Source organism: Mastacembelus armatus, chromosome 10 (assembly GCF_900324485.2).
Source record: "Mastacembelus armatus chromosome 10, fMasArm1.2, whole genome shotgun sequence".
Taxonomy (NCBI): domain Eukaryota; kingdom Metazoa; phylum Chordata; class Actinopteri; order Synbranchiformes; family Mastacembelidae; genus Mastacembelus; species Mastacembelus armatus.
In genome coordinates this window covers 26,937,850-26,955,662 of record NC_046642.1, presented here as the reverse complement: position 1 = coordinate 26,955,662, position 17,813 = coordinate 26,937,850, and the positions used below count along the sequence as shown (strand labels likewise).

At 40.3% G+C, this 17,813-nt stretch overlaps 1 protein-coding gene across 1 annotated transcript in view; it reads right to left on the bottom strand.

Moving 5' to 3' along the window:
- enpp6 (ectonucleotide pyrophosphatase/phosphodiesterase 6) overlaps positions 1-17,813 on the bottom strand; it is a 45,377-nt gene that overhangs the window by 16,798 nt on the left and 10,766 nt on the right. The window contains exon 2 of the mRNA XM_026331085.1: positions 736-915. Within this exon, the coding sequence (XP_026186870.1) occupies positions 736-915 (180 nt within the window). The remainder of the gene's footprint in view (positions 1-735; positions 916-17,813) is intronic.

Below are 17,813 nucleotides of genomic sequence, written 5' to 3'. Positions count from 1 at the left end.
GGCTCCAGCGGATCCCCGTGACCCTGAACAGGAAAAGCGGGTATAGAAGATGGATGGATGGATGGATGGAAATGCTCTCAGTGAATGTAAGTTCATTATATGTGCAAGGCTTTTATTGTAAAAGAAGGTAAGAAGAGAAGTGGTGAAAAATGGGAAGAATAAGTGAATAAAACATGCCATCTCAGTTCAGACTCTGGAGTTTCCATGTTATTATTTTAGAACTTTGAAGTATAGGTGTTATTCAGAACCCTTGGCTGCACTCAGTTTAAATTTTAATAGAAAAATCTTCATACTATTGTTATTCTCTGAAAATAGTCATCCTTCGTGCACGCTAAACAATTCATTCTTTTGTCTGGTCTTTGACTTGATTAACAACAATCAAAAAGACTTACACAAGTTGAAAGCTGTAGCAAGCATCAAGTTAACATGGGAGAACTGATGCGAATACATAATCACTGTGGATTTCCCCACCTGTAGTTAGAACTTAAAAAGGTTCTTGGCTTCATCAGTAGAGAAACATGTTTGTTATGTGTCCTGTGTAGACATTATTGATAACAGGAGGCATAGCGGAAGAGCAGCAGCGGTAGTTCTGGGTATCTTTCTGTCTACACAGGATGAATTCAGAGATCAACCACCTTTTGGCAACACTAAGGACCCAATACATAAACCACTCGTTACATATTAAACAAGAGAAAACAGTTTCAGCTGCGTGTTCATGTTAAAGTGTGTGCTCACCAGGCCAGTAGTACATGAAAACCTTCTTTCCAAGCTTCTGCAGAGTGACCCATAATGGCTCTGATCCATCCCACCACAGAGGCAAGCGGCTCTCAGGATTCGTCCCAATTAGAAACTCCTTCTTGGAGGCTTCATCCCACATGTAGTTTCCAGTCATCTGATGAATGTCACAGTGACGGCCTGACAAAAGTCAACATAAATAACAAAAGAAAGGATAGCCTGAATACCTAAAGCCTGATATATCCTATTCTGTGCCACAGAGCTGCAATGTTAGCCAAAGGTAATAAAAAACAGTTAGACAGCCAGCAAAGGCGATGACCCTGTGTAGTATGCAGAGTCAAATGTTTGACCTACCCACAATGCCTATGACTGAGGCCTGTCAATAATTATGTTATTGTATGATATATGGACATGTCAATAGTTTTTGCTGACCTCAATATTGTCCACTGTGTTTTCACATATTTGTTTACATCAGAATGAATATCATCAACATTTCAATTAGTCACACTGCTTTTGTTCTTCTGTCTTGTCACAGTGTCGGTGGCAAGGCTGAAGTTTCTGGGTGAAAATGAATGAATGAAAATTAAACCTTAGCAAGCTAGCAGTCTATGTTATTACAAACTTACAACTTACAAACTTTGATAGTTAGCTAATATGTGTTTTAAAAGCCATTTTTTCACAGCAACTGCAAAAGCTCAGCCAAATCGTACAGATGGACTTTCTAAGTCAAATTTCACCACTCTGGTGCGGGAACATTTTGGGTTTAAGCCTAATGAGAGAGGAGAGCCCATTGACGTGAACAAGCTGGTAAGTCAACTTTTTTAAAAACGGAAGCAACAAAAAGTGGCAATATAACTAACCTAAAAGTTAATTAATAACGTAACCATCCAATATTGAGCTGGGAACAAAAACCTCAGCTGGAGAAGGATGGACATTGCCAACACTTGGCTATTATGGGTGTCTTTGCCTCACAGGGCAAATATAAACATGACAGCATGAAAGGCTCACAGTCACAGATACCTCACTATATAACCAAAGAGATGCAACCTTTGTGTAATATTACTGTATTTGTTTTAATTTAGGATATTTAATTTTATGAAATTCCAGTATCTGACTGTTCTTAAAATTAAACATTTAGTGTTGTTTTAAAGGTGTACTTGTGTTATTATGCTATTATATTACCATTATATTATTGGCATAAAATGATCTTAAAATGTGAATAATATTGTCTGCCGCAATTGTTTTTGGGGCAATATATCGTCAAGCAAACGTACATATGGTGACAGGCCTACCGTCTAAATTGTCTTATCTTTCTCAGTTCCCATAAAGTTCACGCAAATGCATCTCGAATGCATGAAAAAATGAACTATAGAAGTGAGACTGTAATTATTTATGACAAGCTGAATAGGTAAACATAACATACTTTGTAATATCATGTTCATTCTGTCATGGTATATTTGTATGTAACCAGTTGAGAGTACAGTATAGCATTAGCAGTCATTTGTATTTGAGCAATAGGGACCAATTAGCAATAGTACTCTGTTGTACATAAGCTAAAATTGTTTACAGTGTTATTTAGACGTTTCCCTATGTGACGGCCATGGGCCGTTTGGGTTTTCGCCCCCGTGTGTGTGTTGTTATGATATTATATTTGACTGAGACCCAACCTCCGTCCGCTGGGTGGAGCTGTGGACGGGTGACCAACATTAAAGGAGGATGCCGGAAAGCAGCTGCAGAACGTCTCCATGGACCGCGCCTCCTCGCCTGATTGGTTCCCCTTCACCAGCCTCCCTCCAATCAGCTGACTACACCTCAACGTCCATGTATTTAAGGGCCAGGATTTCCGTCACTCGGGGTGAGCTGTGCCTTGCCCATGGTCAGTTCACCTCGGTGTTGTGACTTTTGCCTCAAAACCCCTAGTTGTCGAGATAGTGTTTTGTATACCGCTTGTCGGGTTAGTTACTTTAGTTCTTGTTAAAACTAGATTCGCTTAGTTATTAGTATTTGTGTTGATTTTCTGAAATAGTTAAAAAGATCTGGAAATATTAGTTCATTTTAGAATGCCTTTGAGCCTGAGAGTTTTTGTTAAATGGTTTTGTTAAATACCTGGCTGTGCCCATACCAGAATCTGTTTTTTCGTTGTTGTATTCAAGCCCTTTGGCCTTACTTTGGTTTGTAAATAAAAATCGGCTGACCTTTTACCATCTGGTCATTGTGTTCTTCCCTAAAAATATCCCCTAGACAAAAAGGGATGTAACACCCTAACTGAAAAGAGAACTAGCTAAGCCTAGTGTACTATATATACAGTGGGTACGGAAAGTATTCAGACCCCTTTAAATTTTTCACTCTTTGCGTCATTGCAGCCATTTGCCAAAATCAAAAAAGTTCATTTTATTTCTCATTAATGTACACTCAGCACCCCATCTTGACAGAAAAAAACAGAAATGTAGAAATTTTTGCAAATTTATTACAAAAGAAAAACTGAAATATCACATCACTGCCACTATGCCGATGTCTACCAGTCGGGCTACCAAAATTCCACCCTGGCAGTTGGACGATCAGATAGCCATTCAGGCTACCAGATTTTGTGATGTATCACCACCCTGCCCGTCGGACTATCATATAACTTGTCAGGCTACCAGATTTAGCAAGCCCTGCCTCCGGGCCTGCTTGCAAGCCTTGGAAGGTCAATGAAGCTGATACAGTTTTGTTTTGAAGGGACTTGTAAGCTTTCCCTTCTAAGCTCAGAGACTTTTTGATCTTTCTCTTGTGCCACGACAATCTCGTCCATCGTGATGGGAAGGTCAGGATAACATCTGAAAGAGATGGAGCTGGATGGTAAACCGCTCATAGACTCGCGACAATGCGTTGCATTGAGACAGCCTTTCCGATAATTCACTCAGATACTTTGCCTGCAGCAGTTCACATTCAATCTTGTCAGTTGTGAGGAGGTTTTGAGACAGTTGAAAGCCCAGAATAAGGCAGCATGATCAATGTAGACATTGAATTCCACTCCTTCCAGAAAATGTCTCCATTTTTCCACTGGCCAAACCACAGCCAGACACTCCTTTTCAGAAGCAGAATAATTCTTCTCAGCTCCACAGAATCTTTGGGAGGCACTGACAATCACACATTCTCCCTTTGGGAAAAACTGGGAAAAAATGGGCCCAGCTTTAACTTCAGCTAAACCCCGGACAGTTTCTCAGTGCTTCCTTTAAGGCATCCATGTTTACTTGGGACGCCACTGTCCAGTTCCACGCTACTCCCTTCCTCCTTAAATTGTTTAAAGGTGCAGCTAATTCAGCAAAATGTGGTATGGACTTGTGATACCATCCTGCTAAACCAAGAAACCACTAAAGCACTGTTATTTACCTTCCTGAGTATTCCCAGGAAGTACAGGTGCTTCTGTGCATTCCTGGCTAGTGATGGTATTTTATTGTACATGAAAGGACAATATGGCATTGGGGAAAACTCTTTATTCTGCCCAAATTGAGCGCAGCACTCATCTCCATACTGGGGTACGTGCTGCAAGCTACAGTGTTGCTTCAAAGTTCCTTCATTTCAATCAACACACACACTGTAAAATTCAGCAATGAAAACGAAACAATATATTTTTTAAGATTTATATTGTCAGTAGGATCCTGTGAGCTGGGAGCCGTCTATGTTGTCTGGACAAATTTTCATTCTAAATCACCATCACTTTTTCCTCAGAACTTCAGGGTTAATACTTGTTTTTAGAGTTAGGGTTAGTATTAGGTTTAGGGTAAAGGGTGGTGGTTAAGTATTTACTGTAGCTGTGATGGTTAGGGTAAGTGGCTAGGGAATGCTTTATGGCAGTGAGTGTCCTCACTAGTACAGAAAGAAAAATGTGTGTTTGCCTCCAGCCAGTGATTCTTTCAAAAGGAGAATGTGCCCCACCAAAACATACACATCAGCAGATCACCAGGAGGCAGGATTGAAAGCTGGCAACCCATTGACAAGGAGGCCCAGTTGTTTTTAGGGGGCTTAGTAAGCTAGAAGACTGCAACACACAGGCATCCATCTCTTTAACACGCACACAGACAGACACTAAGCCACCAAACAGTGAATATCTCAAATAATATACATCTCACCTAATCATCATCCTAAGTATTAAAGATGTTGGAGTTGTATTTGCTCAGAGACTCTTCACTTGTGTGTCATGCATCAGTTTTCCTTTTCATCCAGTTATATCTGAAACGTAGGTCAATCACATTTCTGCCATTATATGCATGTCAATAGCACAAAATATCCTCATGCTTCTGGCCACCTGCATATTTCCAACCTATTTAAATCAGGAGAATTATTTTACATAATTTTGGATTTTCTGAATCCATCGAGGGCCAGATTACCCAATTACCCAACATTGCTGCTGGCTCCGCTATGGAAGAGGTATTTTTAAAATGTATATATAATTGTTTAGAAATTTTCACACACACAACACAACTTACTCTCTCATGCAGAAACCTTTCTCTCATCCAGAAACCACACTGGATGGAAAACAATAATGTGAGGATCTAATTCATCCAGGTGACAATAATTTGTTACTGACAATAATACATCAGAGCAAGCTAAATATTTAGTAAAAACATTCTATCATTGTGAAGCAGAATTCAACAAGCGTTGGAGTGTTCACCCACTAACAGGGAATGTGAGCTGGGTTTAGACCGTCGTGAGACAGGTTAGTTTTACCCTGCTGATGATGTGTTGTTGCAATAGGAATCCTGCATTCAGTCACATTCTGCATTCAGATGTGTGAAGAAAAATTGACCACATGAGCAAAAGACAGCAGATAGTCAACAGATGGAGTTTCATCATCATTAACTGGCCACATATTGCACCCAATATAGTTTACAATGAGTTGAAGCTGGCAGCATGGTGGATGAGTGGTTAGCAACATTGCCTCACAGCAAGAAGGTCCTGGGTTCGCAACCCGACCTTTCTGTGTAGAGTTTGCATGTGCTCCCTGTGCTTGCATGGGTTTTCTCCAGGTACTCTGGTTTCCTCCCACAGTCCACAAAGATGTATGTCAGGTTGATTGGTGACTCTAAATTGCCCATAGGTGTGAGTGTGAGTGTGTTTGTCTCTGTGTTGCCCTGTGATGGACTGGTGACCTGTCCAGGGTGCCTTCCAACCAAAAGAAAGAGCTGGGATAGGCCGACACAGCTGATCTATAATGGCTACATCTAGCTCACAGATGTGTCCTGTTCTCTTCAGAGAGCTGCATGGTTTTAATTGGAGGTTATCACACTCTATAAAGTAGCTGTGAACAACAGATTCGTTAATAATGAGATTAGATGACTACAGTTAATACGGAATTCAGATTTAGTGAACAGAATCCCCTAATGTGTTGTAGGGTAGAGATTTCACTTTTGCTGTGGTTTGTAGTGAAGACAAATGTATATGCAAACAGGAAGCCTGCAAATTAGTGGAAAATGCACTGCAAATTTCTTTTCTGCTGTTGCTCAATTACAGGCATTGTAAATTGCTGCTGGTCTAAGTCTAGCCACTGAGGGCATGTTCCATAGTAATTATGCCTTGTCAGCATTCTGCATGACTGGAAAACAGTCCAACACAATCAGTGTAATCTCATTTCAGTTTAACTGAAAACATGCTGCTTTTTCCTTCACCTTTACATTTTTGTCAGCCAACAGCTTCAGTATTCTCTCACTCTGCTCAGCTCCTTCTATGTGCCTCCCTCTTTCTGTGTTTTTTTACTAAAGGCTCATTAAAAGGTGGAGAATTGAGAATTCAATTCTAATTAACACATTTCATCTTTGTTTTGCATTTTGATTCAGAATCTTTGGCATACAATCATTGAAATTTCAATGGGTATAGAGAAATTGTAAGGAATTTGTCAATTCATTGATCTCTCAATCAATTTATCAAATTAAGAGGGGATAGAGCAAAAAAAAAAAAACAAAAAAAAAGTGAGTTAATACTATACAAGTTAACAAAACCTAAGTACAGTAAATAATACAATTAGAAAGTTAATTTGAAAATATTGTTTTAAACAAACAATGAATTCACAAATTAGTTTTGAAACTGCTGAATTTCTATTAAAATGTGTTTTGTCAGTCCTCAAATGACTACCACCCACAGATCACAGAGAAATGTCCCTGTGCACCCTGCTCTGGCTCAGACCACAACACACCATAGACTTTTTACAGGGGAGCTTTTAAGAGCAGAGTCTGGCTAATGTCCTGTCCATATTCCTCTGACAATTGTGTTTTTACATAAAGCTCAACTGGATAATGTCTAGCAAAGTTCAAGTACATGCCACTTCATTAGGGTTAATGTGCCACTCGCATTTGATTTATTTGTGAAATTCTAGGAAACAAGTGCTTTTTTAATGTAATAAAATTTTAGATCACCTTAGTTGTCATCACATAAAAGAGTTAGTTTTAATTTTTTAATACATGTGTAGCAAACTCGTTTAAAGGTTAATATTTTACACAATAAGAAATTTCTCTATATTCTTTTGTAAACATACGATTATTAAATTAAGCGAAAACACAATTAACTGATTAATCTATTAAATAGTTGTTTGTTGCAGCCCTAATAATAAATACTGCTTCTCAGACCCCTCTCTCAAACCTTTTATCTTCTCTGTCCAAAATATGTACTTGTTTCAAAGTGTCCTTTGTCCTTTAAATCGAGGCCCACTGCCACTGGGGTTGGTGGATGTTTGTTAGGGACTGCTACACTCCCACCACCATGCCTGACTGTAGGCAAGACACACTTGTCTTTGTACTCCTCACCTGGTTGCCGCCAGACACGCTTGACACCATCTGAACCAAATAAGTTTATCTTGGTCTCATCAGACCACAGGACACGGTTCCAGTAATCCATGTCCTTGGTCTTCAGCAAACTGTTTGTGGGCTTTCTTGTGCATCATCTTTAGAAGAGGCTTCCTTCTGGGACGACAGCCATGCAGACCAATTTGATGCAGTGTGCGGCGTATGGTCTGAGCTCTGACAGGCTGACCCCCCACCTCTTGAACCTCTGCAGCAATGCTGGCAGCACTCATACGTCTATTTCAATTCAATTCAATTCAATTCAATTTTATTTGTATAGCGCCAAATCACAATACAAATCATCTCAAGGCACTTTACAAAAACTAAAACTAAAAACCCAACAATTCCCTTATGAGCAAGCACTTGGCGACAGTGGAGAGGAAAAAACTCCCTTTAACGGAAGAAAAAAACCTCCAGCAGAACCGGGCTCAGTTTGGGCGGCCATCTGCCTCGACCGGTTGGGGTGAGTGGATAGAGCAGAGAGAAAAGAACAGCAACAATAAACAACAAATAGACACTGCAGGTTGGTGGGGCCAGTAACTGCACATCAGTGATAAACAGCTCCAGGACCAGGGACACCTGCAGAAGGTACAGAGAGAGAGAGAGAGAGAGGGAGGGAGAGAGCACAAACTAGAGGAGAGAGAGAGCACAAGGTTAGTAACATTCAATTGTGGAATATACATGAGGTGGGAGAGAAGGGGGGGGGGGGGGTAGGGTAGGGGAGCTCAGTGCACCGATGGTCCTCGGGCAGTCTAGGCCTATAGCAGCATAACTAACTAAGGGATGGTTCAGGGTTGCCTGAAGCCAGCCCTAACTATATGCTTTGTCAAAGAGGAAGGTTTTAAGTCTAGCCTTAAAAGTACAGAGAGTGTCTGCCTCCTGAACCCAGGCTGAGAGCTGGTTCCACAGGAGAGGAGCTTGATAGCTAAAGGCTCTGCCTCCCATTCTGCTTTTGAGAACTCTAGGAACCACAAGTAGGCCTGCACTCTGAGAGCGAAGTGGTCTATTGGGATAATATGGTACTATGAGGTCTTTAAGGTATGAAGGAGCTTGATTATGAAGGGATTTGTATGTGAGAAGAAGGATTTTAAATTCTATTCTATATTTTACAGGGAGCCAATGAAGAGAAGCCAATATAGGAGAAATATGATCTCTCTTGCTAGTTCCTGTCAGGACTCTGGCTGCGGCATTCTGGATTAATTGGAGGCTTTTTATTAAGATATTAGGACATCCAGATAGTAATGAGTTACAGTAATCTAGCCTTGAGGAAACAAACGCATGGACTAGTTTTTCTGCATCATTTTGAGACAGGATGTTCCTAATTTTGGAAATGTTGCGCAGGTGAAAGAATGCAGTTCTAGAAATTTGTTTTATGTGTGAGTTAAAGGACATGTCCTGGTCAAAAATAACTCCAAGGTTTTTTACAGTAGTGCTGGAGGCCAGGGCTATGCCATCTAGAGTAGCTATAATTTTAGAAAAGTTATTTCTGAGATTTTTAGGCCCAAATATAATGACTTCTGTTTTCTCCGAGTTTAAAAGTAAAAAGTTACTGGTCATCCAAGCCTTTATGTCAGTTAGACAGGCTTGAAGTCTGGTTAACTGGTTTGTGTTAACAGGTTTAATAGATAGATATAACTGAGTGTCATCTGCATAGCAGTGGTAATTAATAGAGTGCTTCCTAATGATATATCCTAAAGGAAGCATGTACAGGGTGAACAGAATCGGTCCTAGCACAGAACCTATTTCCCAAAGACAACCTCTGGATATGACGCTGAGCACGTGCACTCAACTTCTTTGGTCAACCATGGCGAGACCTGTTCTGAGTGGAACCTGTCCTGTTAAACCGCTGTATGGTCTTGGCCACCCTGCTGCAGCTCAGTTTCTGGGTCTTGGCAATCTTCTTATAGCCTAGGCCATCTTTACGTAGACAACAATTCTTTTTTTCAGATCCTCTGAGAGTTCTTTGCCATGAGGTGCCATGTTGAACTTCCAGTGACCAGTATGAGAGACTGAGAGCAATAACACCAAATTTAACACACCTACTCCGCATTCACAGCTGAGACCTTGTAACACTAACGAGTCACATGACACCGGGGAGGGAAAATGGCTAACTGGGCCCAATTTGGACATTTTCACTTAGGGGTGTACTCACTTTTGTTGCCAGCGGTTTAGACATTAATGGCTGTGTGTTGAGTTATTTTGAGGGGACAGCAAATTTATACTGTTACACAAGCTGTACACTCACTACTTTACATTGTAGCAAAGTGTCCTTTCTTCAGTGTTGTCACATGAAAAGATATGATAAACTATTTACAAAAATGTGAGGGGTATACTCACTTCTGTGAGATACTGTATCTCTGCAACCGCAACATCTATTTGAATACTTTTGGTGTAATATTTAACCCTCTGGGGTCGACGCACACGCCGGCGCGTTTTGACGCATCTTTTTCTGATAAGGCCGAAATAAACTTAAATTACTCCGTCAATTCTGATCGTACAGATAAAAGAAGTATACCATTCAAATCTGTAAAGGGTCTAGTTTTAGTGGTATACCATCATAATAACAACAAAACGTTGTGCTTTTTTTAAATAAAGAAAGCCGACAGGGTGCGCTCTCGGACTTTTCTGTCTCTGCCATTTCTCTTCACAGACGCGTAAATAAAACAACCAGAATCTCAGCGAATACTTGGCTCACAAAAATAAGAATTATATGGCTAGAAAGCTTGAAATGTTTTCTTTTGAGTGAAACAATTCAAGTCAAAAACAAATCATCACTTTTTATTTAATCCGTATGAACGTAAGGAGAAGTCCGTTTTTTCTTGTCTCACCTCATTACAGGTAATGCGGTCCCGCCTTGTACACTGTCCACTGTTCACATGTAAATAATCTCAGGTGAACCAGGTAAATATGTGCACGCCCCCGAGAAATGACACAAAATATCAAACTTCATCATAGGATTTACTCACTTTTTCGGCGCGTTTGGATGATGGCGCGTTACGCACGTGAAGCGGCGCTTCTTACATTCCACACAGAGACAAATAGTTTAGCTTGTCCTCAGAGTAAAAACACTGATTTTAACTCAAATGAGGATCGTTTGGCTCCTCATTGTGTTGTATTGTGCTGCACTAATCCGTCCCATCTACATTGACTGAAAGGCTCATTATGCGCGGCTTTGTCTGGACGTTCAGTGCGTCTTTTGTGTTCTCAGGTAAATCACATGACTATTCATCCTCAGACACACCCTCTTGCATATGGCCTTTCTGGACAAAAAGTGTCTTAGAAAATTTAAATCAGTGTATTGTTTACTGTGAATGTGTGAACAAGATGACATTCACAGCACTCTGAAGTAAACACTTTAGCCTACAACATGCTGGTCTCCAAAGTCTTGTGAACCAATGTTCTGTTTGTGTTTTATGGTCTTATTTCAGTGAGTAAAAAATTGTAGTTTTTCACTAGCCATGCATAAACACTTTTTTCTCAAAAACACAATAATGTATAAACTTGAAGCTCACATATTATTGTAGCCAATTTTGTGCTGATTACAGTGTTATCAGACTTTAGACATTAATATGTTTAAAAAACACTGAAAAAAGCACAAATATCAGGACATGTCAAAATTTGTCCAGGCCCCAAAAACCCCCTCAGACCCCAGAGGGTTAAGGGAGAACGTGTGAGATTTGTTCAGGTGTGTAAATATCTGTATAAGTGTTACTGGTGAGTAAATGAAGATGGCACACAGCAAAAATTAAAAAAATTCAGCCTTGCCTAAAAGCAGTTTTATAATGAATATCTCTTTAGAATAATGCTGCAAAGCAAACCTAAACCTTTGTGAAATCATAATAAAACAGGTTTTAGTACAGTAAAATCCATATACAGTAAAACTTATATATTTTATTTATATATCACTAATGGTATTCAATACAATAATTAAGTGGAAAGCTTTGAATCTGCCAGCCCAAAATTCAGCTTTTTTTCCTCCCTAAACATCAATGCATTTTTATCACTCCTTCCACATATGTCATTGCCCAGGGCTGTATATCCGCAACAGATTGGCTGATTGACACGTTTGAATCGTTAGAGCCAGTAGAATGACGCTATAGTCACCAAAATGAGATTGACAGCATGGTCAGGCAATCAGAATCTGTCGAACACTGTGAGGGATGGAGGCTAGGCTGCTGCATTGGGAGGTGTTACATTTCTCTCTTGGGTCCTAGACTCCACAAAACGCCCCGAATGATTTCAATGTAATAAAGGCATCCATCTTAACACAATGGAGTATGGATTTACCGGTAAAATACAGTTTTTCATGGCTAAACAACCAAAGGGATTTTGCCACTTGTGGCAAAGAGATTTCGGCTGTTGCTGTGTTTTGGCGTCTATCTTTTGAATGTTTTGCCATACTGTCTTTTTACGCACATCTTCAGAATCTGTGGAGTCTCCACTTTCATTTGAGGGTCATATTGTGCATACTGCATACTGTACAGCAGCAGTAGACCCGGAATTGTGGTGAGTGGGTTGACACAGTGGTGTTGTATGGACTTTAATATTTAATAATTCATTTAGTTGTCATTTTTGGAGCATGTAAAGAAGGTTTATATAGTCTTGTAGCCCAGGCTCTGCTGTTTGATTTGATGTGGAACATCACTATATTCTGTCGGTGTTACTGTACTGTCTCACGTTCTGTTTATTAATTGGTCCACAAAGTCCCAAGATTTGGGGACCTTCGGGTGTCAAAGATGTTTGGGGTCTAACACACCATACTGCATCTTTTATTTTCTTAATAAAAAGGAAAAGTCACATGGTTCTTATTTTCCTTGAGTAATCTACAGCACAAGTCTGCTTGGTGTAATATAATTTAATCTGTCTCTTGCATACACAGAGTTAGTTGACAGTGAGTTTTTTCCTCTCCACTGTCGCCAAGTGCTTGCTCATAAGGGAATTGTTGGGTTTTTAGTTTTAGTTTTTGTAAAGTGCCTTGAGATGATTTGTATTGTGATTTGGCGCTATACAAATAAAATTGAATTGAATTGAATTGAATTGAGTGACTTCCAGTTTCACTGCACACAACAAACCAAAACACCCTTGCTAGCCGAGGAGCAGGAGAATTACTGAAAATCAAGATTTTGTTGCAAAAACAACAAAAAAAAAACAAAACATACTTTTCCCATATCATGCAGCCCTAACTGTTTGTTTATGTCTAGTCCTTACTGTTTCTTTTACTGATTTTTTTTTTTTTCTTTTATGGCCAGGTTTTTTCTATTGTTCTTATGCAATTGTGGGCAAATGTGGGCTTGCACTTCATTCTGTTTTTTCATGACATGACCAATAAATGTTTATATCTCAATTTTGTTAGTTTGTAAGTCAGTCATGTTTGTAGATTGTCCTTTTCCTGTCGTGATCAGCATCTTGACTTCCCGTTTGACCCTTTTACTCTGAAGGATCATACGGGATCTGGTTCTTACCACTATCTGCGCTTGACTGATTGCATAATTGATTTCACCTATGTTCTCTCTTCAGTTCACAGATATATACCCTCTCTCAACCACAGACAAACTGCCAAGTTGTCTGTTATCCCTCCGCTGTTTTTGGCCTATGATTCACCAGTGTTTTTGCCTGCATCGACCCACTCTGTGCTACGGGACAATACTACTAGGGTTGGTGATCACGGACCTGCCCGCTTCACCACACTAAGCTAAGTAGCTTTTCCCTTGTGTTCTTGAAAGGAATGTTTTGCCCAAGAGGAGCTTGCTGTCTTGAGGTTCACGACAACCAGAAGAGCTAACTCGAGCTAAGTTTTTGTTCACTCATGTCTGACAGCAAACCCCTTCTCCAGAGACTTTACCTGGTTTTCCTTCAAATGACTGGTCATCCCCTCCTTGCCCTTAACCCTCTGGGGTCGACGCATGCGCCGGCGCGTTTTGACGCATCTTTTTCTGATAAGGCCGAAACAAACTTAAATTACTCCGTCAATTCTGATCGTACAGATAAAAGAAGCATATCATTCAAATCTGTAAAGGGTCTAGTTTTAGTGGTATACCATCATAATAACAACAAAACGTTGTGCTTTTTTTAAATAAAGAAAGCCGACAGGGTGCGCTCTCGGACTTTTCTGTCTCTGCCATTTCTCTTCACAGACGCGTAAATAAAACAACCAGAATGTCAGCGAATACTTGGCTCATAAAAATAAGAATTATATGGCTAGAAAGCTTGAAATGTTTTCTTTTGAGTGAAACAATTCAAGTCAAAAACAAATCATCACTTTTTATTTAATCCGTATGAACGTAAGGAGAAGTCCGTTTTTTCCTGTCTCACCTCATTACAGGTAATGCGGTCCCGCCTTGTACACTGTCCACTGTTCACATGTAAATAATCTCAGGTGAACCAGGTAAATATGTGCACGCCCCCGAGAAATGACACAAAATATCAAACTTCATCATAGAATTTACTCACTTTTTCGGCGCGTTTGGATGATGGCCCGTTACGCACGTGAAGCGGCGCTCCTTACATTCCACACAGAGACAAATAGTTTAGCTTGTCCTCAGAGTAAAAACACTGATTTTAACTCAAATGAGGATCGTTTGCTCCTCATTGTGTTGTATTGTACAGCACTAATCTGTCCCATCTACATTGACTGAAAGGCTCATTATGCGCGCCTTTGTCTGGACGTTCAGTGCGTCTTTTGTGTTCTCAGGTAAATCACATGACTATTCATCCTCAGACACACCCTCTTGCATATGGCCTTTCTGGACAAAAAGTGTCTTAGAAAATTTAAATCAGTGTATTGTTTACTGTGAATGTGTGAACAACATGACATTCACAGCACTCTGAAGTAAACACTTTAGCCTTTAGAAGTAAACATGCTGGTCTCCAAAGTCTTGTGAACCAATGTTCTGTTTGTGTTTTATGGTCTTATTTCAGTGAGTAAAAAATTGTAGTTTTTCACTAGCCATGCATAAACACTTTTTTCTCAAAAACACAATAATGTATAAACTTGAAGCTCACATATTATTGTAGCCAATTTTGTGCTGATTACAGTGTTATTAGACTTTAGACATTAATATGTTTAAAAAAACACTGAAAAAAGCACAAATGTCAGGACATGTCAAAATTTGTCCAGGCCCCAAAAACCCCCTCAGACCCCAGAGGGTTAACCTGTTTTCTCAAAGAAATAAAATCAGACTTTCATACCTGAGTTACCGGTGTGGGCGAATTATTGGTCCTCAATTCCCTAAAATCACGACAGTACAACTTGGCACGAAAATGGACCACGCCTCACCTATTCCATCATCCTGGCGCTCAGGTATTGAATCTGTCATTCAGGTCCACGAGGACAAACTGAGTAAGATTTCCCAATCCATTGACAAGGTGGCTGTCCAACTAACCCAATTACTCCAGACTATGTCTTTCAGAGACTCCACGACTGTTCCTCTTCCCGTCTCCCCTCGACCACCTAGACGGACGGGAAGGCTCCGAGCCCAAGCTATTATCACCAGTCCGGTATCACAGCGAACCAGGCCTCAGCCGAACTTTTCTTACACAATGCGACCTTATTTTTTCCTTACAACCATTCAGTTTCCCCACGAAGGAGGCTAAGGTCGCTTATGTTCTCCCCCTATTGGAGGGAAAAGCTGGCACTTGGGGAACTACGGCCTGGATGAGACAGGCCAAATTCTGCAGATGTGTTAAAGAACTCGGTGAAAGAACTGTCCAAGATCTTCGACCCCGTTCGCCCCGAGGTGGAGGCCATGCAACACCTAGCCAAAACTGGAACAAGGGAACCGTCCCGTAATAAAAAGCATGAAAGCATTATGAGCCTTTCAGTCAATGTGGCTGAGGGGATTAGTGCAGCACAATACAATACAATGAGGAGCCAAACGTTTGTCATTTGAGTTAAAATCTGTTTTTACTCTGAGGACAAACTAAACTATTTGTCTCTGTGTGGAATATAAGAAGCGCTTCTTCACGTGCGTAACGGGCCATCATCCAAACGCGCAAAAAAGTGAGTAAATTCTATGATGAAGTTTGACGTTTTATGTCATTTCTCGGGGGCGTGTACATAATTACCTGGTTCACCTGAGATTATTTATATGTGAACAGAGTACAAGGCGGGATCGCATTACCTTGTTCACGGGGCTCTCAAAACGAGCTGTAAGGCAGCTACAGTACATTCAGAACGCTGCTGCTCGGGTCCTGACTAGAACCAGGAAGTACAATCACATTACTCCTGTTCTCAGATCTCTGCATTGGCTTCCTGTCTCTCAGAGAATAGATTTCAAAACAGCACTGCTTGTGTATAAGTCTCTTCATGGCTCAGCACCACATTACATCTCTGACATGCTGATGCCATATGAACCATCTCGAACTCTGAGAACATCAGGGACAGGCCTTCTGCTCGTGCCCAGAGTCAAGACTAAACAGGGAGAAGCAGCGTTTCAGTTCTATGCAGCTAAAACCTGGAATAGTCTTCCTGATGATGTTAGACAAGCCTCATCTCTGGCAATGTTTAAGTCCAAGCTAAAAACCTTTCTCTTTAGTGTGGCATATAACATATGACAACTGACAGTGTTTTATCCAAAGTGATTTATCTGCACTCAGTTTCTTTTAATATTAATTTTTAACTTTTTATTATTATTTCTTGCTTATGTATTTTTAACTTGTCTTTTATTTCTGTGAAGCACTTTGAATTACTCTGTGTATGAATTGTGCTATATAAATAAACTTGCCTTGCCTTGTTTACGCTGAAAAATGTCACATCTTACCTTTGCTGATGTGTACAGATCCACACATGTATTGAAACAGCAAGTGTTGCATATCAATTTTTTCCGAAGAATACAGGGAACGAAATGCCTGTTTTTAGGCCAAAAGATGTATTGTTCTTGAGAAAAAGCGATATAACCATCGTTATACATGTTTGAGTCTTCAGCAACAAGTTTTATTTTGGTTACTTCTACGCTTGTTTTTACCGTTTACATAACGCTAACAAAGAAACAAATGGTAGGTTTTATTTCAGTAGAGTGTCCTGAACAAAACGAGATGTCATACAAGCGTTTTAGCCAGTGTTCGCCTGTTTTTCAAGCCAATAAACCAATCAATCAAACCAATCACCACCGTTCATACTAACTTCATAGCAGGGATGTAAGTTTTCCCGTGTAGCTGTAAGCTGCTAGTCACATTACTTATCAGTAATGATTGACCCATATTGTAGCAAATGAAATTCCATTTTGAACGATGTATAATATGATGCTGAAATGTTGGGGGAAGTTATGCAAATTGCTCTGCGTAAAAGGCAAAGCACAGTGGCCGAGACACGCTTTTACGCACAGGAGCGAGTAGGACGCATCACCAGCTGACAAGCGCACAGGAATAGCTATTGTTTTGGAAAGGCAGAACTGTGCTTTTATAATTACAACTGGAAAACGGCATCTCCAAGAAAGCATTTCAGTCGTGTTGAGGACATTTTGCCAGAGATCTGCCACTCAAGCAACGAAGACCTTCCACTGCGTAAGGATTCCACTGAAAGTGAATACAGCATAGATTCCTTAGACAAGAAATTTTATGAAGAAGGGTTAGACCCAGCATTAGACCGGTAAGTTTCTGAATCTCTTTGCTTTTATTTATGTCAGAGGGGTTGTGTGTGAGATTTTTATGCTGTTTATGTTAATCTATGATAAACAGCTAAATGGTAAAGCCCAGGATTCTCAGCTGCTGTTGATGCATTGATACTATCGACCTATGAGACTATTACATATATAGATACATACAAATACATATGTTTACTCATGTATTTACTGTATATGTAGTTTTGATTCCTTTTTTACAGTATTCAAACCTCAGATGATAGTGACTGGGAACCAGATAATACCAGCACAACGAGGCAGAGATTGGCTTCCACCCCCACCCCCCACCTAATCAACAGGGCAGTCAACAACCTCCACAGATTCTGGTTTCACACCTAGAGTAGGTAAAGGACAACCAGCAAGACGAGGGGAGAAGGGAAAAGCTCCAGCCAGGAAGGCAACAGTTCAACACAAAAAAACAACTTCCAGAACTCCTGAAGTAGAATGGCATGATATAAGTCAAGCTGATACAGGTCCACCAAGGTTCCCATTCACACCAGCAAGAATTCCAGGTCCCCAGCTAATACAAACATCCATCTACAACCCAGTGGAACTGTTTCACTTATTTTTTACAACTGTGCTGCAGACCATTCTTGCAAACACTAATACATATGGTGCTATGAAGCAGCAGGAACGTCAGAAGCCT